Raw genomic sequence first — 26,815 nt, 5'->3', positions numbered from 1 at the left:
CCAGCACTTGCCTTGTCCTTCGCTCCCACGATGTGTCCCCATCCGGCTCCTGTGTTCCGGTCCCTGTGACGTCGGGACGTGCTGGCGGCGGGAAATTTGAACATTTTAAAAAAATGTCATTTTTTTTCAAAACGAATTTTACATAATAATACATTGCTGTTTCAAACCATTCCACGTACATTTTGTCCCGAGTGCTTTGTCCTGTCCCCTGTCTGCATTTTGACAGTTCTTTCTGCCTGGAAACATAGAAAAGTCCATAGCGTCCAAAAAGCGTCCCTTTTAGGTCAAAAGTGGTTTTAGATCAGCTAGAGAACAGCGATAGTAAATCAGAACCACTTGCAGAATTGAGTGATAATGATTCGTGGGGAAATTCCTCATCAGACACTGAAAACGATTTTGCGACTTTGCTCAGCGATGTGCGAACTTGGCTCTATATTTAAAATTTCAGTGTTTTTGGTTTGATTATATTATTGAATTAAATATATTATTATTATATTATTTTTTATGATTATTTATTAAATTATAATTTATGATTTTGTGTTTCAAATTTTATCCTACCCGGGATGTTTACTAGACTCTTGTTCGGACAGATTTCAGTGAGTTATTCCTAAAAATTACAGCCTACAATAAAAAAACTACATATTTCCATGCAAAATAATGGTACCGCTTTCAGCACCAAAAATCTGAAATAATCAGACCGCCAGGGAGGTTAAACACACTGCTGGTGTTTTGCTTTTTTGCAGCTCCATTGGGAAACGTGATCTGTAGGTGCTGCTCAATGGCTGTAAACACTTAGTCTTATCCATGTAGTACATATTTGTATAATGGTGTGTGATGTGCTACTTAAAGCAAAACTCTAGCCAAGCACATATTCACAGTTGAAAACCGTTTCTGTCTGGATATGCATTTGTGTTCAGCTAGACTTGTAATGTAGGCACTCTTAGCAGGCAGCACAGCCAATTTGTGGTCCTCTTTGATAAATAAAACTAAGGCTATATGGTCAAAGACTCTGCTTAGCCTGTGACTGATGAAATCATCCCTGTGTATTCTCCTGTAGGCATGTTCACTGTAAGAGAGAGACCCCTGTTTGGTTTACAGTGCTGCCCCTTTGAGTAAACAAGGCTTTACTGCAGGTTAACCCCTTTACGCCGGCCGCACACAAATGTGCAGCCTCCCAGCGTCTGGGCCTAGACGGTGGGAGCCTGCCGCACATTTGCGTTCATGTAACAAAAAACATGTGCTGAGAGCGTGCGCTCCCAGCACACGTGCGGTACTCACGGAAAGGTCCCGACTCGCTCTTACGATCGGGACCTTTCCCGAACATGTGACCGTCATGACGACGCGTCACGACGGTCACATGATCCCTAAACCACGCCCAACCCGCCCTGCCTCCTGGCGTCTGAAACTCTTAAAGGGCTGGGAGGCTCCGGCGGGAAGGGGTTAATGTAACAGAGTCATGTGCCTGTTCTATCTGAAAATACCTATAGGAGCATATTTATAGTGGATATAGCATATCCACCTATCCACTCTCCACCAGGGGCGGACTGACCATTTGGAAACTCGGGCACTGCCCGAGAGCCCGGGGTCAGTAGGGGGCCCCATGAGATGCCCCTGGTACCTTTTTCATAGGCTTTTTTGAGTTTGGGCAAGGACACAGGGGCCCCATGATCCCCTATTGCCCGGGGGCCCCATGAGTTGTCAATCCGCCCCTGCTCTCCACCAGACATTCATAAAATACGGACTGTAATACTACAAGGAACTCTGTGATTGGAGTCATTCATGTGAGTTTTGACAGGTCATAACTGGGCTCTCCTCTTCCTCTCTTCCACCAACCCCACCCCCCATCCCGGACACAGCCCCAGAAGGGTCATACAGCTGCATTATGAATGGGCCCCTGTTAATAATGACACAGCTGGCGTAACTCTTAGTGATTTTTATCTGCTTGGAGTTCAGCTTTAAGCATATCCTCTAGAAAAACTGGCAGGTCATTGGTGTATATAACCTTCTGTTCACCCAACTCCTATTCTGTTGCTGCTTGGAGGTGGTGCGTTATACCATGTGTCAGCAGCTGTTCAGCCATTTCTTTTACAGCACCGCTATATTAGAGGATGGAGAATGACATTCTCACATATTTCCTGTTACAGCTATGTATGATTTAAAGTGTGCCTGTGCTTGCATCTATGCAGGCCTCCCTATGTTAGTCTTGTCTGTAGATGAATGTGTGGTGGAGGGATGTGTAAAGCAGGCCTATTGAAAAACTACGAAAGCTGTTTAAGTATCGCTCCACATCCACCCGTTCCAGTAGCAGTGTGCTGTAGTATGCATCTATGTTACATGAGCTGCCAATTTATGGCAACATAACACAAATCAGATATGCCGCTTTTTTTTTTTTCTTTACGTAGCAGCCAAGCAATAGTATGTATCCTACTGAATGTATCCGGTGTACAAAGTGCCACACGGTAAACCGTGCATTTTACCACACATTACCGCACGGCATAAGTGAGAGGGGGGCCTTAAAGATTTTGAATAGAAATGGTATAAAATTTACTTAGTAATGTGTTAGACTTTAAATCTATTACAAAGCTGATAAACTGTCATGTTGTTCATCTAAATTCTAAAATATTAGCAGGTCTTTATGATTGAGCCAGTGTGCTGAAGTACTAGTCACTGACATCACGAAGTGTCATACATACAAAAACCAGCCATTCTGCCATTTTAGTTGCAGTGCACATGCCAAAGTCAACATCCACCTGTGTGTTTTGTACGTGTCCTCTATAGGTCTCTTTTGTGCCGCCATGACAGTTGGATTCATACTTGCCAAGTCACTGTCATTGTACCAGTTGCCTATAAGAATACCTGTGGGCCCATGCCTGTCACTATGTATTCCTTTGCCGTAAATATAAAGTATAAAACTATTACAATTGTTTCTGCAGCATTCTGCTGCTGATGTGATGTACCTATGTTAATTACAGTCCCACCATGCCATATTTACTCATTTTATTAAAGTGGTTGTGAACCTTTACATATACCCAGTGAAGTGACTGGCCTCAGGTGTTACACAGAGATGAAACTAATCCTCCTACATAGGTTGTACTTGTTTATCTGCAGTCTTTTCTTCTCTACATCTGTTCAAAGCCCAGAATTTATAAAGCTTGTTTGAGAGTTTGGAAAACAGGGTGCAGTGAGCTGAAATAACACACAGCGGACCTCAGTGTGGAGAGCTCTGACAGCTGATTGGAGGGAGAGCTGAGGCTGTCAATCTGCTGGAGGCCCCTCCCCGTCGCCATTTTTTTCTTGGTGTCAGGAAAACTTGTCAGAAGTGACTCATGCAGATAGCAGAGGAACAAGACAGCAGACAGAAATTACTCTTAGTGCTCTGGATTGAGACAAGTACACACTATAGAGGGATATGCTTTGTTCATATTTCATGTCTGGATTAAAAAAAAAAAGGTGGTTGTAAACCTTAAACAACTTTTATTGTCAAGATAATAGAGAAAATGGAACAGTACTTACAGAATCCACAATGACATTACTGCAACAACAACCACTTTAATGCTTTACCTTGAATGCTTTAGCTCATTGTTCTGTCTCCGTCTTCATACATGACATTTTCTCCCAGGTCCAACTCCATTTATGATGGATCTATGCTCATAGCCCCCCGCTTTCCATGTAAACTGCTCTCTGCATTAGAGTAATACAATTAGTCATTTGCAGTAGAGGTGATGTTGTCCAGTAGCTGTATGAACAAAGGCAGACTCTAAATAATACTGTGTTTTGAATAGCCCTGCATCTCTTTGGTAATCTATTTGTGTTTCTGCATATGTTCTAATAGTTTACCCCCTATTCACACAGACCTACATTAGGGGCCATATAACAAAATGAAAACAAGTTTGTGTTTTGTTTTGCAGGGACAGCAGCTGTACCAGCCTTTCAGATCTGTGCAATACTACTGAAGAGCAGGACTCCTGTGATGGACAGGTAACTTTGTGCTTTGTCTCAACCATTGGTACTTCTGTATAAAAGCTAGATAGAAAGGAAAAGTAGTTGCTCATCCCAACAAAACAGGTGATGTTTGCTTTCATGTTGGCCAGCACTAGAAGAGTAGGGGTTTGTTCACACCATGTCTGTTGATCTGTGGTTTTCTGTGCACCTACACCTCATGTGCCATGATCACACCATACATGTGGAGCAGTGGTATGGCTAAGCCCGATTTTTAATATAATTTATATTGGTTTTGGCTTGCTTTTATCCTTCTTTTTTTTTTTTTTTTTTTTTTTTTTACACCTCCATTACGTTTTTGTTGGAGTTATAGAAAAGGCAATATTTTTAAAATAACAAACATGTCTTACCTGCTCTGTGCAGTGGTTTTGCACAGAGCAGCCCCAATCCTCTTCTTCTTGGGCCCTCCCCACTTGTGCTTGTGGCCCCTCCTCCTTGCCAAGTGCTCCCAGAGAAAGCAGCTTGCTATGGGGGCACCCAAGCAGGCTTGCTACCAAGCTGCTGATCTGCGTGTCCATTCACACACAGCCGAGGCGAGGCTCCCCCTTGCTCCTCATTGGCTCTGATTGAAAATGGCTCCTGCTACTCTCTCTGCCAATGAGGAGGGAGAGCCGAGACTGTTGTGCACATTGTTGAATTGCTGCTGCGCAATGCATGAAGATTAAAAAAAAAACCTTAAGCCTTTGCAACCGCATTAAGGCATTGTAAGGGCGCAAAATCGGTATAGGTATCCAAGCTGCAAGAACTGGTCACATATAGTTAATGTAACTTTGAAGGAAACTTATGTGTTACAAATAAAATAAGATATGATTCCTGCTTAAAACATTTATTATATTGCAACTTACCAATTCTTAGATGTGGTGGCTGTACTAGGTTTTGTTTTAGGTGTTTTCTTCTATTTGCCCCTGAAGATCCAGCCAGTAAGTCTCTCCTTTTTTTTTTTTCTTTTTTTTTTTTCTTTTTTTTTTTTTTAAACTAACTCTCTTGCAGATGTTTTAACAGTTACAGAGATGAGAGAAACCATTGACGGGTGCTTTTAATCAGCTTTTATTTATTTATGGAAAACTTCTAAAGTGTTTAGCTGGAGTTTGACTTCAGTTTATTAGTGTATTTAAATCTGCTAGTCCATGTAATACTTCCCTGCCCCCAGGTTAACAGTGTGGATCTCCAAAGGTGCCCACTGTGCTCTTTCGTCCAGAGTGAAGGTACTGTAATGCAGGAGGTGTTACTGGCCCAGGGGCAGACTGACAACTCATGGCGCCCCCGGGCAATAGGGGATCATGGGGCCCCTGTGTCCTTGCCCAAACTCAAAAAAGCCTATGAAAAAGGTACCAGGGGCATCTCATGGGGCCCCCTACTGACCCCGGGCCCTCGGGCAGTGCCGGAGTTTCCAAATGGTCAGTCCGCCCCTGTACTGGCCATATCACCAGGGGAAAAGAGAGTGGAAAGGTCTAAGAAAAAAACTAAAGAAGCCATTACAATCAAGGATTGATGAGCTGCAATATGTGACAGTTTTGGTTTGTGGCATAATACCGCTTTAATAAGACACCAGTAGGTGTCTGAAAATAGCAAAGTTTGTTACAATAAAGGGTGTATTTACATAGCAGTGACAGTGAATCACTGTCATTTTTGTAGTGGATCCACATATTTTTATAGTTCGTTATTTCAGTCTCCCATATGTGGTAGGCTATTGGCCCTCGGGCCCATGCACATCCCTTTCAATTCACTGTGTGTGTTTATTATATGCGTCACCTTAAACATGGGTACAGCTGAATATCTGTGCTGTCTTGGAGTTGTCAGTATGTTTGACCCTTACATCTGCTTTTTAGATCTATTAAATGTTATGTATATATTCAACCTAAAACACATGCACTTAATACATTCACCTGTTTTATAAATATGCAACAAAATGTAGTACCACTTGTCCCTCAAATTTTGTGATATCTGGGATGGGGAGAAGAGTTCTTTGAGGTTGTAGCTGCTCTGTACTTCAAACAAGTTCCACAATCACATTGCTATTTAAGTAAATTTTCCACCTAATTCAAGCAATACTGGTGATTGTTCGTTATTTGAACATGTAGGAGGGTGTTTCCTATGCAGGTCGTGCAGGTGAGCACCAGCAAATACCAAGTGTTTGCATTTACTCATCTGCAGAGGATGAAGTAGTACTTCCAGGGGCCCAGTGTTGCATTCATGGATAGAGAAGATGCTTCATGATCTGTTCTCAGATGTTTCCTGGGCTATAGTTGGCTTTACTTAAGAAATTTTTACTTGGGGTTCCCGTAGTGAAGTTTTTTTGTTAGTGGTTTAAAGGTAGAACATTGTTTTTACTTTAATGCTTTCCTTGCATTAAGGTAAAAAAATGTCCCAGTGGTTGTATCGCCCCCTCATCTCCCTTTTATACTTTCCCGAGTCCTGTCTTGATTCAGCACTGTGTCTCAGTGCACCAGCGCCACTCTCTCTTCCTCTCCTCTCTGAACTCGGTGAGAGCCATTTACTTCTGATGCTGTCAATCAAATCCTGTGGGTGAGGGGGGCGAGCTGTGCTGTGTGCGTCTATGGATGCCCAGCTTAGGAGCAAGCCAGTCGGTGTGCCACTATAGGAAGAGGCTTCCTATAGTGGCACATGGTGAGTGTGGGCAGACGACCCCAAAAGAAGATGTTCAGGATGGCTCTGCAATACCATTGCCAGAACTGGTAAGTATAACATGTTTGTTATTTTTTTTGGGGGGGGGGGGGGGGAACTATAGCCTTTTAAAACGGCTTTAAGCAGACTGGAAACAGTTTGTTGTTTTGTTAGATGTATACCTAGGAGCCCACAATTTATTTAATGTGTATTTTTCAGGAAAATGGAGTTGATCAACCTAGATCATCAGAAAATGCAGTAAGTTTTTTTTGTTTTATACATCCAGAAACTTTTAACAGCAGAAAATGTTGTTTGTTCTCTGAGTTGTTCTACATTTGGGCCTCGCACACACAGTAAGTTGAGTATCCAATCTATTTCTTTGCCCGAGAGAGACAGCTGCAGTATACAGCTGCCCATAGTAATGAGTAGCTGTACAAAGGTATACACTGTGCTTGTGTAAACACTTACATAGATGTAAATACCAGAATACAGCTTTTGTAGGTTCCTAGATTTACTCCTGTGCACGTGTTTACCCAAGTACAGCATATGTCTGCATATAGCTACCATAGAGCTATTCAAGGAAACCGTAAAGGGCGCCAACTAAGTGCAGTATATAGGAAAAGACATGATTAAAAATCACAAATGGCAACCCATGAGATGCGTAAGGATAAGAGTATGTAATCTACACAGAGCAGTTAGTTGAGCCTCATTGTGTCTTCAGGATCTGTGTAGGACACCAGAAACAAAACCATAAATCCTGGAGCTCATGGTGTGCGTAAGACTAAGTGATCAGGGTGGCTCCAGGATTTCTGGTTTCATGTCTGATATCCTACACAGCTTCTGACAGTATCATCTGCTTCCTAGCTCATGAAGACACAGTGAGGCTCAGCTAACCATACTGGGTGGATTACATGCTCTTATCTTTATGCATCTTGCAAGTTGCCACTTTTTTTCTATACAGTGTACTTTGTTGGCGCCCTCTGCTATTTTCTTTTATATGCGGCAGAGATTAGTTCAGTCTAATTGAGGAGCCGCCACAGATGTCTTTGAACCTTTTTAGTATTCTACACCCTCAAAGCACATTCAAGTGTATGATTATGTTGTAGCTTAGCTGTATCCCTACCTGCGACATTCTCTATAGTTCCCATAGAGCTATTCGATAATATAGGCGGCTGTACCCTGCAGCTGTCTTTTAAGTGTGAAAATGACCTTAACTTCCATGTGCAGTGAACCTTAAAGAGAGAGCTCGATTTAACCATTTAAAGTGTACATAAACCCCAAACAATTCTTTGTTACTTCGTTGTCAAGAATTACAAATTGGCATTTGGTTACTCCCGATTAAACTGTAAAATATTGTTTTGCAGCAGAGGTTAAAAACTGTGAATAGCTGGAAGAGGTGCTGCATGAACCTGGTTGAATTCATTATAGTGTGTGAAGATTCGGAACCATTCAGGGAGCCTGTAGACCTGGAGCAGTACCCAGTAAGTGCAAGCAGGTGCTTTCAACCGCTTTCCAACCACCCTATAGCAAAAATACTGCTACAGGGCAGCACGGATGCGCAAAATTGTGTATGTGTATATGTATATGTATATATATATATATGTATATGTGTGTATATATATATATATATATATATATATATATATATATATATATATATATATATATATGTATGTATATGTGATTTTTCATTTCCGGGTAGGGGGTATTGCGCCCTACCCACGACGCCATTCACGTCTGAGGCTGTCAATCTGTCCCCGGCCAGTAATTACTTGCCAGCGCCCAGTGATTTCCAAGGATCACCAACAGGGAGGAGGATTATTTTTGTTTACGAACAGTCATCCTCCCTGTCAGCTCGAACACACTGCACTGCACAGCCATCCACAGCAGTGTGATTACAGTGAATCTCACACATCCCCGCCCCCTAGTAAAACACTCCCTGCACACAGTTAACCCTTTGATCACCCTTCATGTTAACCCCTTCCTATCCAGTGTCATTAGTACAGGGTCAGTGCTTTTTGGTCAGTGACACCAAGCCAGTTTCCCCCAGTGTCAGAATGTCTTCCGTAGTCCCGCTATAAGTTGCTGATCACCACCATTACTAGTAAAAATGAAAAAAAAAAAAAAAATCCCAGTGCATTTATACATTCACGTAAACCAATTTTAGACGTATTGGGATTTTTGTATAGCAAAGACATGGAGCAGAATACATTTTGACCTAAATTTATGACTAAATTTGATTTTATACATTTTTTTACTGGACATGTTTAATAGCAAAAAGTCAAAAATATTTCTTTTGCTTATAGCGCAAAAAATAACCGCATAGGCGATCAAATACCACCGAAAGAAAGCTCTGTGGGGGGAAAAAATGCCATAAATTTCATTTGGGTACAGCGTTGCATGACCGCGCATTTGTCAGTTAAAGTAACTCAGCGCCGTAATGCAAAAAAATGGCCTGGTCAGGAGGGGGGATCCTCAGGAGGGCAAGTGGTTAAAAAAATAAAAGCTTTGATATGTAAATTATATAATAATTGGCCCTATGATTTTGGCAGGATTGGACAGAAGTATCTAAGCTTTCGGTTGGACTACTGCCTACAGATGGATTGGACACTGGCAACACACACTGTTGACCAGCCCAGGATAACTGCTCCTACTTCCAGCATTCCTCTGTTTTTGCTAGTGTCTTAGGAGGATGGATGTCTTTTCTACCACCTCTGCTGTGCAAAAGACCAGCTTTTTTTTTTTTTTCCTTTTTCATTCTTTTGATTCTTAGTTTCAATTAAGACTCTTCTCTACATTACTGCTTGAGCTTTGTCTCTTTGAATGCAGCTATCTGATGTGGTTGTCATCAGCCTGGCTTTTGGAATACCATATATGGACCCGACTGGGCATTGCAGTGATAGCCTGGAAGTGCCCTAGGCGCTGGGTTACCGATGGGGTGCTCTCCTGGGCTGAACACCAAGAGCTACATCATTTGCCTTGGTAGTTGGGCACCAATATTCCCTGGTTTTGCAGCAAAAAAGGTTATTGCTGTGGGATTGAGCATTGATGCCGTCCACTGGGTGATGTGATGGCTACAGACTGAACAGAGCAGTTTCTGCAGCAGATGACTTGACAATTTAAATTTTTTACTTTGGTGACCATATCAGATAGGGGCCTGTCAATTCTTGGAGTATTTGGTAGATGGAGCTGAGGATGCTCTTGTGGGCAGGCTCACGACACTTAGACTCAGCCCTGCAGGGAAGATGTATGCACTTGGAAGTAGTGTGTACTTTGATTTGGCTACAAACTCTGTTGAGCCCTCTCAGGTCTTTTGGATAACTGTGTCACTCTCAGTTCCTGTGGCAGAAAAGTTCAGGGTTTTTACTCCAACCCAGTCTCAAGGAGGCTTATGCCCATTCTGGATCTTAAAGCTCTGGATGTCTTCATTTGGGTCCTGAAATTCCAGATGGGAGATATCAAATCTATCATTGCCTCCTTTCACCTGGGAGACCTTCTTTGTTCTGTGGAAAGATGAATACTTGCATACAAATATGTTTCCAGCACATCAGCGATTATTACACTTGGCTATGGAGTTCTTAAACTGGCAGTTCATGGCCTGGCCTTCCTCCTCCAGTCTGAACCTCCTGTCTCTCTCCTGGCATCCCAATTGTGGAATACTTACAAAACCACCTATCGAAGAAACAGTCATTGTAGACTTTGTTGCACAACGTGGCTTTGATTGTCTAGACTTTACAGGAGATTGGATGGACACTAAACCTTCAGAAATCCCCTCAGGAACAGACTCCTCTTTTGGAGTTTCTAGGTCTAGTCTTGGATACAGCTCAGGCCATAGTGTCACTTACACAAGAGAACTGTCTGGTTCAGAAGCTGTCTGTCCTTGTTTGAGAGTCCCTGGTTTGATTGTAGCCTCCTTCAGATCTCTTCCTTTTGCCCAGTTTCACTCTCTGACCACTGCAGTGCAACATTGTGGTGTCATGGGACGATGCAGTGTCTGGACGGGCTAGTTCATTTGTCACATAGGGCCACGTTTCTGTCTTGGTGGCTCAGGATTCAGGCCCTGTAGTCAGAATAATTCATACTTTCTTCCTACCTGTTTTTTAAGGTTCCTTGTGACAAATGCCAGTCTGAGGAGGTTTTCTGGCCACCTTATTGGTGTAGGGAACTTGGTCGTTGAAGTAGTCTCATCTTCTTATTGACATACTGGAGCTTTAGGCAATTTTGCTGTCCCTGCAGTGCTGGACTATCATGCTTTTGAGGAGCATCTGATTCAGTCAGACAAGACAATGGTGTACATTGATCATCGTAGAAGAATCACAAGTCTTGCTGTGAAAGTGAGGTAGATCGCATAGGATCTTTTCCTGTGCAGAGCTTTTTTCCAGCCTTGTCAGCAGTGTGCAATCCAGGCGTAGACAATTGGCAGGCAGATTTCCACAGCACCTGGCCCTGGGTTAAACAACAAACTGGAGAGGTCTGTCTCCAGCTACAAGGATGTCTTGCGATAAGTGATGCTCCGGTGAAATCAGCTCATCATGGTCTATGCCTTTCCTCCCCTGAAAATTCTTCCATGTCTGCTTCATAGGATTGAGATGGAGGGCTTTCCAGTGAGCCTCATTGCTCTGGACTGGCCCAAACAGACCTGGTGAGGCTCTGTGGGCTAAGATCGTCCGCATTCTGCTTCATGGTCACTGCCTTTAACAGTGTGGTTGTTCATGCCAAGGTTCTAAGGAACAGGGGCATCTGAGTCTACACAGGACAGGATATGATGTCATTCTTCTCTGCCTGGACACATTCCCTTCCAGACAGAGAAGAAGACATACAAACCGTAAAACAGCACATACCCAATGTTAGAACACACCTAGGACACATTTAACCCCCTGATCGCCCCCCCCCCCCCCAGTTAACCCCTTCACTGCCCTGTCACCAGTGTCACTGATCAGTGAATCGATTTTTACTGATCACTGTATCAGTGTCGCTGGCGACTTCCGATAGTGTTAGCGCCCCTCCCAGATAGCGCCAGTTTGCCCGCCAGTACACCAGTAATCTCATTTAACCCCTTAATCCCCCCCCCCCTTTTCCCCCCGTTAACCCCTTCACTGCCCTATCACCAGTGTCATTGATCAGTGAACAGATTTTTACTGATCACTGTATTAGTGTCACTGGTGACTTCCGATAGTGTTAGCGCCCATCCCATATAGCGCCGGTTTTCCCGCTAATGCACGGGATTTTTTTCTACCAAAAACATGGAGCAGAATACATTTTGGCTTAAATTTATGACTAACTTTGAGTTTACAATATATTTTTTATAGCTGAAAGTAGAAAATAGAAGAAAAAAAAAGCGCACAGGTGATAAAATACCACCAAAAAAATGCTCTATTTGTGTGAAAAGGACGTAATTTTCGTTTGGGTACAGCATTGCATGACCGCGCAATTATCATTTGAATTAGTGCAGCGCTGTATAGCAAAAAAAGGCATAAATTGCAGTATCTATACCATAGTTTGTAGACGCTATAACTTTCACACAAAGCAATCAATATACACTTATTGGGATTTTTTTTACCAAAAACATGGAGCAGAATACATTTTGGCCTAAATTTATAACCAACTTTGAGTTTACGATATATTTTTTATAGCTGAAAGTAGAAAATATAGTTTTTTTTCAAAATATTTGTGTGTTTTTTGTTTATAGAGCAAAAAATAAAAAGCGCACAGATGATAAAATACCATCAAAAGAAAACTCCTATTTGTGTGAAAAAAAGGACGTAAATTTCGTTTGGGTACAGCATTGCATGACCGCGCAATTATCATTTGAATTAGTGCAGCGCCAAACAGCAAAAAAAGGCCTGGTCATTAAGGGGGGTAAATCCTCAGGAGCTCAAGTGGTTAATATCTTTTCTTGGGGTCCATTGAGGGACACAGGTCCCATCCCTCTGTGTTTATGATCATGCTTGTTGGCACAGCTTTGCTACAAAACGGAGGCATGCTGTTAGTAGGGATTATCCTGGGTTGGCCTACAGGTTTCATTCCTGCTGTAGGCAGCAGTATAACCTGAAGGTTAGACTTCCTGTCCCTGCATGCACTCCAAGAAAAAGATTTTGTGCTGGGTGCAAAGATTTGGAAAACATTTTGGGTAAATATGCAAGAGTTTCAACCTTCTTCTTTTTTTTGTTTTTTTTTTGTTTTGTTTTGTTTTTTTTTTGTTTGCCGTTGGAGCAAGTAGTAAGGAAGTTTAAACTGTAGAATGTTCCTGTTGAGGAGAAGTCTCTAATCTTCCCTCTAATGCTGGAAAATAACATGTTTTCTGTCTGTAGGATTACCATGATGTGGTAAAGACCCCTATGGATTTTGGGACCATAAGAGAACAACTGGCAGCTGGAAATTACAGCAGTCCACTGGAATTATGTAAAGACATGAGATCGGTCTTTTCAAATGCCAAGTTATACACACCTAACAAGCGCTCTAGGGTGAGAGCTGCATACTTACAGTATCCATTTGCTTTCCACAAGCGTGTGTGTTTTAATAACTTTAGTTAATTTGAGCTTTGAACAAATCAAGGTTTTCCGTTTTTGTTAAGCCGGCCATAGATGGATCGAATCTTGGCCGGTTCAGCAGGGACCGACCAAGATTCGATCCATGTATGAACTGGCTTTTTGTACTGAAGTAGATCCATTGACCGACTTCAGTGCAACCAGCCTGTTGGATTTTTTGCATGGGATTGCTGCCGGCAGCTATAGCCGCTAACACTAATCATTGTGCTCTGCTGGCATGGAAGACTCCCTGTCAGGAGAATACAATAGTGCTGCGGGAGGGATTCCTCCATCAACACTGAATGGTAGCAGGAAGTAAAATTGAATCATCTATGGCTTCTCTTAGACAACCTTTATATGCTGTCTGCACATAAATACACAAATTCCAGGCACCTGCTTGTTATACACTATATTGCCAAAAGTATTGGGCCAGCCCTCCAAATCATTGGATTCAGGTGTTCCAATCACCTCCATGGACACAGGTGTATACAATCAAGCACCTAGGCATGCAGACTGCTTCTACAAATATTTGTGAAAGAATGGGTCGCTCTCAGGAGCTCAGTGACTCCAAGCATGGTCCTCTGATAGGTTGTCACCTGTGCAATAAGTCCATCCGTGACATTTCCTGGCTACTAAATATTCCACGCTCAACTGTTAGTGGTATTATAACAAAGTGGAAGCAACTGGGAACAACAGCAACTCAGCCACCAAGTGGTAGGCCACGTAAAATGACAGAGCGGGGTCAGCGCATGCTGAAGTGCGCAGAAGTCACCAACTGTCTGCAGAGTCAATAGCTAAAGACATCCGAACTTGCTGTGGCCTTCAGATTAGCACAACAACAGTGTGTAGAGAGCTTCATGGAATGGGTCTCCATGGCAGAGCAGCTGCATCCAAGCCTTATATCACCAAGTGCAATGCAAAGCGTTGGATGCAGTGGTGTAAAGCATGCCGCCACTGGACTCTAGAGCAGTGGAGACGTGTTCTCTGGAGTGACCATTCACACTTCTCTGTCTGGCAATCCGATGGACATGTCTGGGTTTGGCAGTTGCCAGGAGAACGGTACTTGCCTGACTGCATTGTGCCAAGTGTAAAGTTCGGTGGAGGGGGGATAATAGTGTGGGGTTGCTATTCAGGGGTTGGGCTTGTCCCCCTAGTTTCAGTGAAGGGAACTCTTAAGGCTTCAGCATACCAAGACATTTTGGACAATTTCATGCTCCCAACTTTGTGGGAAGAGTTTGGGGATGGCCCCTTCCTGTTCCAACATGACTGCACACCAGTGCACAAAGCAAGGTCCATAAAGACATGGAGGAGCCAGTCTGGGGTGGAGGAAGTTGACTGGCCTGCACAACCGGATAGAACACCTTTGGGATAAATTAGAAGCTGCAAATCACTGAAGGGGCTACTTCAGTGATCTCTGCTTGCTTCCAGGTCCCATGCTGAGTGGGCCAGCCTGATGGATTCCAGGAGATTGACCACTCAGCAGAGGTGCCATTCAGAGAATGCTTTTGCAAGCTATGAATGAATACAAAGTGTTCTCTGCATAACATCACCACCCTGCCTTCCCCACCTCTTCCAGTTAGGTGCCATTCAGAGAATGTTTTGCATCTTCTGAATGAAAGCAAAGCATTCTGTGTCACAAGGTCTACCTCCTGTGTTCACATTGCTGGGGAGTAGCCCCTCAGGGTGGAACCCAGAAGCAAGTGGCAATCGCTGAAATAGTGGTGTCTACTTCAGTGATTTCAATCTTCCAGAGGCAATGGCCAGGTATAGTTGTACTGGTCCAAGCTGGGCAACAAAGTATAACATTCCGATGCCTGGAATTCTTGTTTAACGCACCACAGTGCAGCTCACTACAACACACAATACCATTTATTGTGCAATGCTATGTTTATATAAAAAAAAAAAAAAAAGTATAAGTGATCATTTGTTTTTGACATTGCAATATGTAGGCAGCCCCTTCAAAATATGTCCTTCCTTAATGCAATACACATTATTACATTAAATACTGTATGTAGGCTAGGTTTACCTTTGGGGAAAAAAATATGTGAACATATTTTGACAAGAAAAAAATGTAGTTATTTTTTTTTTCCCCCAGAAGTGTGCAAAGCATTGCAAACACAATCAGGGGATCACGGGTGCAATGTCAGGTTCCTGCAGACACTTGTTCCAGCTTTCTTTCCTGTACCGGCTTTGTGTTAAAGAAATGGGGGAAGTGCCACTGAATTATGAGGGTGCTTATCAGTGCTTTCACAGTTCATTCAGAAATCCAAGCCCGTCTGATACATTGGCAGAATGTGAATGAATGACGTGACTGTGTGAATGGCACAGTTAAAGGGTGCCTTAATCATGTGGTGGGTTTTTTTTGTCAATACTTTTTGTCGTCTTTCTGATCACACGCACTTTACAGTAGTCACACCTAAACTTACTTGCAGACCTTGTATTTGTAATAGGACAATATGCAGAGGTGAGAGATAGCAGTGCCTCTGCAGGACACACAACTATATAAAAACAGTATATAGGTGTACCATTTATATTTCTTGCCAGCAAGTAAAGTATAATTGGGTGATCAGTTTTTTATATTCTAATGTCTGTTGATGCCTTTACAGTTTTATTGTGTGATTCAAGAGTCTTATTCCATGCATTAAAAGTATCTGAATATGTTCTATTTTCTGTATTCAGATTTACAGTATGGCATTAAGGCTTTCTGCACTTGTAGAAGAGAAGTTGAAAGTTATTTTGTCAGAGTATAAAAATGCTCAAAAGTCCAAAGGCAGGTCTGAAGAATCGGGCAACATGAAGAGAGCTGGAGCCAAGGAAGGGCAATATACCAGAAATTCACTAAGGTAGGTTGTGGTAATCTGGGTACTTAACCTAATTGAACGTTTTTGGGTTTTTTTACACCATTTTGGAAAGAGTGGGGAAGGGTTGAACCTCTCATTGTTGTGTTGTATGTGTTTTTTTTTGTTTGTTTGTTTTTTTTGTCTCTTTTTTGCATCCTGTATCTCCCTTCTGGGTTTCACCCTCTTTATTTATCCAAGACCATTGTTACTGCAAGGGAAAATCTAAGAACGGGAATAGTGGTGAAGTCTTCTGAAGGGAACTCTTGTTCTGGTTCCAGCTCTTTGAATGGATTTCAGTTAGTTTGGAGAGAGACCCTCACTCTCCCCCCCCCCCCCCCCCACCCTCCTGTGTATCCCCACACTCTATATTCATCAGTGAACACCTTAAACCCAAACAACACTCTCCAACTCGTGTACTGATGGATAATTACCCTATATATGAAATGACAGGGCATAACACAAATCTGGGTTAACTTCTTATAAGGGTCCGTCCAGCATTAGGGTTTTTCCTCCATTTCCCTCATAAGAAAATCCGCAATTACCAATAGTGAATATAAAAATATCGTCCTTTATTTAGCAACTTACATTAAAATTTGGATGAAGCAGCTCCTCATAATAAGGATACAAGTGTAGACAAGCCAGGGAACACTGGCCACATGTTCCCACTTCCAAGATGGCCGCGATCGCACTTCCGGTCAACGTCGATGCGTCTGACGTCACGTGGTCTGACGCATTTCGTCACTTCCTATGACTTTTTCAGAAGGGTCTTTTTTTAATTGGCAAAACGCTGATAGCCCTGTTTTCAGCTGGTAATTACCGTCCTACAATGGGTGCATTACTAGTTTGTGTGTATATATGTACGTATAAATATAATTTTTTTTTTTTCTTTTTTACTTGAAGGCACAAAATCTACTTGTAAAAGTGAAAAAAAAAGTGAGTCTGTAGCTGAAATTTAACATTCTCTTTAACAGCAACCCCCTTTAGTGAGCTCTGGAAAACATATTGCCAGTTTGACGTAATACTAATTATTTCAGCAAAGCCAAAACCCGTCCCCCTTTAAAAGTATTCCCTTAGCTGATGGAAGTCTGTCATTTGCATACTCAATCTGGAGCCACTGCTGTGGCTGAATATCCGCAAAACATTTTTTGCATTCATTTTGTGAATTCAGCATTTGCTTAGAGAAGTGCATTCTGTGAGAAGTGTTTGTGAGTACACCTCTTTCAACAGTAGGCATTTTGATTTCTTTGCAGCGATGTCTACCGCAAAAATGTCAGACAAAGAAGAACGTCCCCAAGTCATCGATTAAATGGCTCCCTGCGAGAAACTTCTTCATCGCGACCTACCTCAAGTGGAACACCTGCTGCTACCACCCAGACCAGCATAGGTAGTTCCTCTGCTAGACGCACGCGTGGACAATCACCTGACAGTGCTTCGGCATCTTCTGCTAAATCTTACAAGATCCCCAGAGGGAGACATAAAGAGGCAAGCTGTTCATCTTCAGGTGAGCATAGTAAATTGTTCTCGTTGTCTCGGCGGCAGTAATAAACTGCGGACACAATGTAAAAATACCCTCATTATTTTGGTGGGTGAGGAAGGCAGATCTTTGTTTTTCCCTGCTGCCAATGACTGCACAGCTGACACTGCCTATCAGCTAGGGACAGGAAGCAGATGAATAAATTAGGGCAAGATCCATCTCTTCATCAGTGATTTCCTATCCTTTTAAGAGCAGGGTCAGAGTGCTGCTATGGGGCCACGTGGTGTTTGTGTGAGCTGTTTGTGGCACCCATTTAGAGTCGGCCCTTTCTCCCCCCCCTAGGGGATAGAAGTCATGTGGAGGCGAGCCTGCTAGGGTCACAGCCTAAGAGAGATCAGGAGACTGGTGGAACAGGGAACAGAGGACTCACTAGCCAGCTCCTAGGTGCACATTCCCGCAGGTGGCCTTTTCAGCATTCTCCAGGGGGAAGCTGAGTAGTATTACCTGATTCTGAGGGTATTGAAGGGGGTGGGAGGCTGTGTTGCAACTAATTGCTCTGTATGCAAACTTTGAGGTTGGAAAAACTGCAGCTCTGAGATTCACTCATGTGACTGAAAGTTGGGCTTCAACTGAGAACTGGGCTATTTCATCATCTAACATCAGAAAAACCCTGACACTCTTATGTGTATATTGTGTACACGATGGAGTTAGCCACCTAGTATATGTAAGCTGTAATGTAAAATTACTTTAATGCTGCTTTCTGTTAGTAACATGTGGCTTGTGTGTATCATAACTTTATAGAGAGCGACACAGACTCCTCTTCATCTTCTTCTACCTCTGCTTCGGCACATTCCTCCCTCACGTCATCTTTTAGCTCTGGCGGTAAGTTCTATTAAAAAACTGACTCCATACATAAAAAGAGAATGGATCCAAATGCAGAGCCACTAATAGCCTGTACAGAGGCCAGGTGTTACAAGGTGAAGGTACACGGATTTCTATGAAGTGATACTAAACATACAATGCTTAATTGCCATCATCCCTTCTACTTGTATATAAGGATCATGACACTGTATTTAATGTAACATAAAACTCATACCTTGTTTGATCATTGCCGTTCAGAGGTCACGTTATCTAGGCCTTTCCTGTCCTCAGGGAAAGTTCTGAGGGAGTTTTTAGTACTCTGCTGATCTGTGAATCTGTGTCTGCACAGTGCTGAATGGTGCTGTGCCAGTCATAAAGGAAAGCTTTCAGAATAGAGAATTAAAATATCAACACAGTGTTTTTAAAGCTTAATACAAATATATATTTTAAAGCAAATTTTTGTTTTTATTGCAGTAATATATAGATGGAGTATAGGTTGACTTGACAGTAGCTTTCACTTTGTTCACACTGTAAAGATATCTAGAGGAGGTTCTGCCAATCACAGGCTGTGTCACACCCCTGCAACCTGTGTCTATGATGTGTATGCGCTGGGCCTAACAGGCAAGTGAAGCCTCCATCAATCACCATCTTATATCCCGCCCCTATAATGTTTAGCAATATGAGGGCATGGAGCAGGGTGGAGAGTATCATTTACCATTGTGTATACGCCCTAAGGGAACTGAAACTGGAGCATTCTCAGCAGATGTCAACAGCTGGTCTACACAATCTCAGGCTTTAGTGAGGACACTGACAGGGAGGGAATGTGAACAGCAAGGATCAACTAGGATTTTTGCAATCTACAGAAAACAATTGCTGTAGTTGCTGAGTATGAACACAATGTAATATAGCATGTATTGACAGTTTTTGATTTTGTACTTAATGATACTTTAGTTCCAGTTATGCTGGATAGGTCCATCAGGAAAAATATTCTGTTTAAATGCAAAAACCTCAAAAAAACTTTTCATACTATTTTCCATGCAATTTTGTCAGATAACCACATGTGTACCAGCCTGCAATAACCCTTCATCACCAGGTCATTTTTTACTGACAAAAAAGCCAGAGGGTCCGTATAAAAGGAACTGGGTTTTTCAGAATAGTCCGCATATCTGCCCATGCCATGCTTTTCTCACAGAACTGGTTTTCTTAACCACTTCCTGGCCAGTCTATAGCAATTTGAGGGCCGGGCGGGACTTTCATCCCTCTGGCTGGACATCCTATGACGTCGTCCTGGAACGAGCCTTGCATGCAGCCGATGACTTAGTGTACCAGCCCAGCTGTGAACAATCACAGGAGATCATATGACAATTGTAAACAATGAATGGCTTCCATTTGTGCCATTTTTATTGTTACAATTGTGTTGCTAGCTGTGATTGTTCAAAGTGGTCACATAGTACAGAGAGGGCCAATCACAGACCATTTTTTTACCATGTGATTAGCTGTGGCTAAGCACAACAAAAACTGAATCAATTTCATTCATTAAAATGCTTGCTTATTGCAGTGAAATGCACTGCGATAAGCAGTCATAATGTGTAGAAACAAAAAATCCTGATTTCTTCCCCAGAGTAGTACAATGTTACTATAGTAACATTAAATTTCTCTGGTCACAGTGACTTTAAAAAAAATTGTAAAAAGAAAAAAATGTAATAAACAAATTGGAAAAATTATTAAAAGGTTTGTTTGTTTTGTACTGTCACCAGTCAGTGTACCTGATCACCGCCACACCAGTTACGTGATGATGGTGTGTGTAAAAAAATTATTATTTTTTTTTTTTTTTACAATTTTCAGTTATGACAAAAACCACTTAAAACTCGCCATGCCTCTTACTAAATACCTCAGACTGTCTACTTTCCAGAAAGTGGTTATTTTGAGGGGTATCTTTACCGTCCTTACATTTTGTGCTTCAATTAATGAGATAGGCCATCAGTGCATCAGGATTTATACATTTTTATATATATCATATTTTGTGGACTAACTTTCCTACAGACTAAATAATATACACTGATTTGGATTATTTTCAGCAAAGAAATGTAGCAGAATACATTTTGGCATAAATTTATAAAGTAAGATTATTTTCAAAATGTTATAACTGAAAGAAAGAAAAACTTGTTTCTTTTCAACATATTCAGTCTTTTTTCATTTATTTAGTAAAAAATAAAAAGCCCAGTGGTGGCTAAATACCACCAAAAGAAAGCTCTATTTGTGTGAAAGAAAATTATAAAAATTTAGTTTGACAATTGCGCAGTCATTCAACACTGTACCCAAAGTGCAACAGTTCTGAAAACTGAAAATTGGCCGGGGCAGGAAGTATATTAAAGTGGTTAAAATGTAAAAAAAAAAAAAAAGCAGAAATGGCAGCTTATATTTATCTTTTCAAACATTCTCTTCCAGTAACAGGCCTGTGTACACATACTCTGTCCATAACCCAATTGTTTTGGTCTTTTGAGAAATATAACTTTTTTTTTTTTTCTTTTTTTGGTTTAGTATCTCAGGGCAATAACCAAAGGAGAACTGCATCTGTCAAAAGGAAAATTGCAAGTTATTCTGATGATTCAGACTCTGCATCTGAGGGAAACTCTCATCAGGGAACCAGGAAGAAAACTCTCCGCAAGTGCGCTGCAATGGCAGCCAATAAGATAAAGTGTATGACTGATGTAGAAGACAGTGCCTCCACTTCAGACAGTGACTGTAGCGCGAGCAAAAACAGCAGAACGCTTCCACCCAGGACAGCTGCGGCAAGAGCCAAGAAACTGCTCTTAGATGGCAGTGAAGAAGAAACTGCTTTAAGAAGTGAAAGCGATCAGGAGCGTGGGAGGAGGAGAGCCTCCAAGACCCCACCAAGGACTTGTTCAAAGTCCGCCCGAGTCCCACAGAAGGTAAACACTGACTCCAGCATCTACAGTTCAGATAACAGTGTAAAATCCCCATCTCCAAAGTATTCTGCAAGTGATGATTTGAACAGTGGAGGCCATCATATCAACGGTGGCAACCAAAGCAGGGATGAGAGCTTGGACTCTCCATGTCCTCGCCTGGCCACCAATACTCGTAGGTGTGTTGTGGAATCTGACTCAGACTCATCGTCATCCCGAGAAAGTGTTGTAACAGTATTAAAGAGAGACCTGAACCCTATCAGCCATAGACAGCCACAGGAATGTAGGGTAGTCCTGACCAATGTTTGTTTAGCTGGAGCTAATGCATATTTACGGAGTCCCTGTCTAGACAGGCCATTGCCCCAGACTGCACAGCAACCAAGAATCTCTGACACAGATTCTGATTCAACATTTGAAACTTTGGTTAGCAAAAAGCAAAAGAGTGACGCGTCCTCGGTAACCTCTCCTCCTGCTAGAAAAACAAAAGTATTAAGTGATTCCGAGGACACCTCCAATTCCGGAACTGAATACAATAACTGTAAGTTCTCCAGTTCTGGAGAAAGTTCATTGTCTAAAAAGAAGAACGGAGTCCAGTTTTCTGACTCTGGGTCCTCGCTCTCAGACAGCACAAGCGTCAAACACCGAACGAACAAGAGGAATCCCTCAGTGAGACCTAAAGCGAATGATCAAAAGAGGAAGCGGGCAAAGAGCAGCTGTGATGATGATTGGGAGGATCTGGACACTGGAAGCCACAAAAAGTTAACTCGTCGCACTAAGATTCGTACACGGAACCAGGGCAAAAGGACCGTGCGATACAACGATGCTGAGAATGCAGCTCAGAGTGACGAAAACTTGAATGGCAGGCAGAGTAGTACTACCTCTGTGAGGAGACTGACCCCCAGGGAAAGGGCCAGGCAGTTCTTACGATAACCAACAAAGCGAAAAACATACTGACTTTTCTAAATGTTGAATTCAGGGAATATACTTCTATTTTTCTACAGAGAGAAATTATGAATGTGACTACAAACTGTACATGTTTGACTTGCACTTGTTATATTAAAGCATTATCAGCACAGATGCCAACATGTGCCTCGAGACGGGGCAGGGGACATCTGATTACGCTTTACTAATGGTATTCTCTGATGTTTTAGAACCCACAAGCTTAGTGTTTTGCAGTGAGAGTCTGTTACTTAGACCCTCCTTTTATTGCTAGACTTCTCAGCCATCGAACTCTAATTTGCACAGTTTAAGTTTACAAGTGTTTTTTTTGGGCTTTGTTTTGTATTTTTCTTAAATTTTTTTTGTGAAGAAATCCGGGGCAGAATACACATAGTTTAGCTCAATTTTTTCCTTTAAAACTTGAAAATAACCTTCCTTCCCACAATACATCAGTGCCATTAATTCTTTTCTAGTCTCACAGAGCTTAATATTCCTTCTGGAACTTACTTTTCCAGTACACATATAGTTTCTCCCTTTTACAGGATCTAATCTGTCATAACAAGAGTATTATGTTATTGTACCATGTTATGGTAAAGGCCAGCAGAACTAATTTGGGATAGATGAGGAGAGTGCGCCATACCAAGTTATAATAAAGGGCAGCATGAGAAGTTGGGGTTAAAGGAGAAGAGTGTAACGTGCAATATTATATTAAATGGCACGGTAACAAATTGAGGATAGGTAAGGCAAGAAGAGTGTATTGCTTGTATGCTCTGCTGTTTCTTCCACTTTCTTGTTTAAAGCTAAACTCAAGGAAACTTGAAAATTCACCCTTGCAGTGGGAGAAAATGTTCATTTTGTGTAGAGCAGTGGCCTCTGAACTGCGACCTGGTGTGACTCTTTGCTTTCTTTTATCTGGCCCTTGGGGCAATATTTCATGCTTTCTTTTATCTGGCCCTTGGGGCAATATTTCACCCTCTGACATTAACAATGAGGCAATATTTCCCCCATTGACACCAATGATGGGGGCACAGTTCCTCCCAGTGACATTAACGATGGGGCATGATTATTCCCAACCAATGACACCAACAATGGTGCACAATTCTCACTGACACTAGCGATGGGGCATTGTTTTCTTTCACTGATGCTGGGACGGTTTTTACTTCCACTGGCCACAGTCCAGCCTAATGTACAGTAAAGTGGCCCTTTTGTATAGAGGGTTTGGAGACCCCTGGTCTAGGGATGATATAAGCAATTTTACGTGCCTGATTCTCTGTTCCCCCAGCGGCTGAGGTTTATCTGTTTGAGTACTTCAAGGGCTACTATGACTTTTCTGCTATACAACCACGCAGCTCAGAATACAGAAATCATATCAAAGGTTTCTGACGCATAGTTTAGCATGAGAAAACTAAGCTGTAGTCAGCTGGAATAGATGAACCAAGAAAACAGTTGTTGGTTAAATTTCCTTTCATTGCTGCCCAATTGATAAAAAATTCAGTCTTCGGTCACATGATCCCTCTTGCCGAGGGTAGTGGGGGGAGGGGAGTAGTTGAGCCAGTCTGAAACGGTTTGTATAGGATTTCATTTAAGGGGGAGGATCAAATGTCCAGATTTAGGTTACATAAGAGGAGCTGGCAGTAACCTGGAATGGCCTTTTCTCCAGGAAAGAGTATTTGAGCTCTTCTGTTACTTTGTATCTGCTGGTAGCATAGCCTTATATCGAAAATGGGATATAGGTTCAATTCATTAGTACCATATGGCTAAATGTTTGTGTACACCTGACCATGCTATCGGCTCGTTGGACATCCCATTCTAAAACCATTGCCATTGATATAGTTGCTTTTCCCTTTGCAGCTTTTTAACAGCATCTACTTTTCTGTGAAGGCTTTCTACAAGAATTTGAAGTGTCATTGGGAATTTGCACCCTTTCAGCTAGAAGAGCATTTGTAAAATCAGATAATGATGTTGAATGAGAAGACCTGACTTGCAGTTAGCACTGCAAATCAACCTGAAGGTGTTCATGAGGGTTGGGATCAGGACCCTAGGCAGGCCATTTAAGTTCTTCCACAGCAAACTCAAGAAAACATGTTTTTATGAAGCTGGCATTATGCACAGGGGCACAGTAATGCAGAAACAGAAAAGAGTCTTTGCCAAAATCTTACTGCAAGGTTGGAAGTACACAATGGTCTAAAATGTATGTGGCGATAACAATATCCTTCATGTGTAAAAGCTAATTTGAGTAATTTGGAGGACTTTCCAAATGCATTTTGGATTACAATGAGGTGTAATGACCAGGTCTTAACATACATTTGGCCATATAGTATAGTTTGTGCAGTAAATATAAAACATCTCTGTATGATGAGCATGTTTCTGTAGCTATAAAGCTCTAGTGGTAAATGCTATATTTTCACAGATTAATGACAAGTATGTTTTAAAAATGGTGATCTGAAACTTTCGGTGCTGTTGACTTCTCTGTTCCCCTATACATTATTGTACCTGTTAAGTTTATATACGCTCTCTACCATTCAGGTATAGCTGCAGGCACATAGCATGGAGGGAGATCTTCAAATCACTTGGATAGTAACTTTCAATAAACAGAACAAGGGCTCTGGGTATAAGGTTTTAAAATTGCTCTCGTTCTACCCATCGCCATGTAGGACCACCTATTTTCCACACGAATACGTACAGAGTGGTTAGCTCTCACTGCTGGGAGCCTGGCAATGTTATTTTATGTCGGCCTTTCAGCACTTAGAACAAATGAAATTGGAAAGCTCAACAAAGTATCCCTAAATTTCAAATGATCCCATTAAACATTCTCTACTTAACCCACTAAATTTATTAACTTCAAACCCTAAAATAATTAAACTAGACCCTTAAAGGCTAAGTTCCCCCCCTGCTGTTTTTCCGGAGGAAACCCTACACAAAATGAGCAGTTAACCCATGCAGTGCGTGGGACAATGAAAAAAACAAAACCAAATTGCCTGGAGTTGGGCTTTAATCATTGAACTTGCCACTAACCTAATCTGTCAAACAAGATACCTTCACTTGGCCTTGCTTAGGTCTCAAGAGCTTCCCCCACATATTCTTAGTGTCTGTTTTGAAAGTATACAACTTGCCTACAATCCCGTACAAGAGATGCAAGAAGCATTTTTCATTTGGGTGTTAACTCATGAGTAGCTTGAGTGCCTGTCTGTCCTTTAAGAACATTTTTGAACATGTTGGGAAATGATTGAAGAATGGTGTCTGAGAAGGTTTTCCTTTATCTAGGTCATGGTGCAGTTGGTAGTAGTCAGTTGCATTCAACTGGACTTGTTTCAGTGATGTTGAAGGCTAAGAATGTTGTCGTCGGATAAGCAGAAAAATGTCTTCACCATTACAGAACGAGCACTTTTAAATGTGACTATTACTAGTTAGGATTGTTTCTTCACAGAATACTAAACTTATGTCAGTGCAGATGTATTGGATGTAAAACAAAGACACTTGACAGTTTCTCGACTCTACTTCCCAAGCTATAAACATCTCAGCCAAGGGATGTCTTGATTGTTAGTAAGATGTCTTTGTGGACAACCTACAGCACTGCCTGCATAGCCTGGCTTTGTAGTAGAGATAACACAATGACCATATCGATCCAGCGTAACATTTACCAAAGGAGAGGATTGTGGAACAACCATCAGTAGCTTTGCTACTTATCGGAATATGTCAACATTTATCTTTTTTTCGTGTCTTCCATTGCTTTCAAGAAAATTTATGTTAAACCAACAGCAAGTTGGGTTAGTTAATACATTTCCATCACAAATGACTAATATCTTTATTTTAGGGACTTCATGCCTTTTTTTTGGTTTGCCACCACAAGATTTTCTTTTTAAAAAACAAAAAAAAAAAAAAGATTTTGATTACTAAAAGTAGGTAGCACAGTTTAAATTGTTCCTTTCTAGACAAAAAATAGCATGTAGTAACGTACACCGTGCCATTGTTGCCCTCGTTTTAAAGGGCCGATGTGTTAACCCTCCTCTTAAATTAAAGGAGCTTGTCACAAATGCACATATTCATAGGAAACCTGGCTTCTCTTGTTCCTCAGCAGTCCTCACTCTGACTCCTGGGCTGGGTGATGGACTGTATCGCCTCTGGTGCTGAGTTAATATGTCAACAGCTACTGTGGGAGGATCTAGGCTGGTTTTCTTGATTGCTTATGAGATTCCCTTTGCCATATGTTAAGTTGAAAGAGGCGTTGCGTAATACAGTGTTTTGTTTTTATTTTCTCTCGTTTGAATTAACAGCCCTTATAATGTCAATTTGCACTGTTTGCTGTTAGGTTCACCTCAGTATGGATGTACACTGTGAGTGTGAATGGAGGTATTCATAATGGCTATTTGATTCATATTGAAAAGTGTTTTTCTTCTACAGATTAAAGTTTATGTGCAATTTCTGGTGTTGTTTTTTTTTCCTTTAGACCCCCATTCACACTTGTGCAACTTGTCATGTGACTTTAGACATCAAAGTTGCACCCCATGTTTTCCCAATGATAACCATTCATCTATGTAAGATTTAAAGCTGCAACAACTTCAGAGTTGCATGAAAGTTGTACCTGAATGTTTTACATGCAACAGTGGGTCTGACTTTGCAGAA

At 41.7% G+C, this 26,815-nt stretch overlaps 1 protein-coding gene across 2 annotated transcripts in view; it reads left to right on the top strand.

The window, feature by feature from the left end:
• Positions 1–26,611, top strand: part of BRWD1 (bromodomain and WD repeat domain containing 1) — a 166,246-nt gene extending 139,635 nt beyond the window's left edge. The window contains exons 33-40 of one of the 2 annotated variants that reach the window (XM_089677883.1): positions 3,909–3,978; positions 6,844–6,882; positions 7,992–8,105; positions 12,936–13,088; positions 15,831–15,994; positions 17,242–17,492; positions 18,267–18,347; positions 20,868–26,611. In XM_089677883.1, coding sequence (XP_089534009.1) covers positions 3,909–3,978; positions 6,844–6,882; positions 7,992–8,105; positions 12,936–13,088; positions 15,831–15,994; positions 17,242–17,492; positions 18,267–18,347; positions 20,868–22,183 — 2,188 coding nt within the window. In that variant the 3' untranslated portion in view covers positions 22,184–26,611. Of the gene's footprint in view, positions 1–3,908; positions 3,979–6,843; positions 6,883–7,988; positions 8,106–12,935; positions 13,089–15,830; positions 15,995–17,241; positions 17,493–18,266; positions 18,348–20,867 lie in introns of both variants that reach the window. The other variant, XM_089677882.1, reaches the window with a different exon arrangement.
• The last annotated feature ends 204 nt before the right edge of the window (positions 26,612–26,815 follow it).

Source organism: Staurois parvus, unplaced genomic scaffold, assembly GCF_062004578.1.
Source record: "Staurois parvus isolate SC_StPar_1 unplaced genomic scaffold, SC_StPar_1.0 ptg000195l, whole genome shotgun sequence".
NCBI classification, from domain to species: domain Eukaryota; kingdom Metazoa; phylum Chordata; class Amphibia; order Anura; family Ranidae; genus Staurois; species Staurois parvus.
This window is presented reverse-complemented; position numbering and strand designations above follow the sequence as displayed.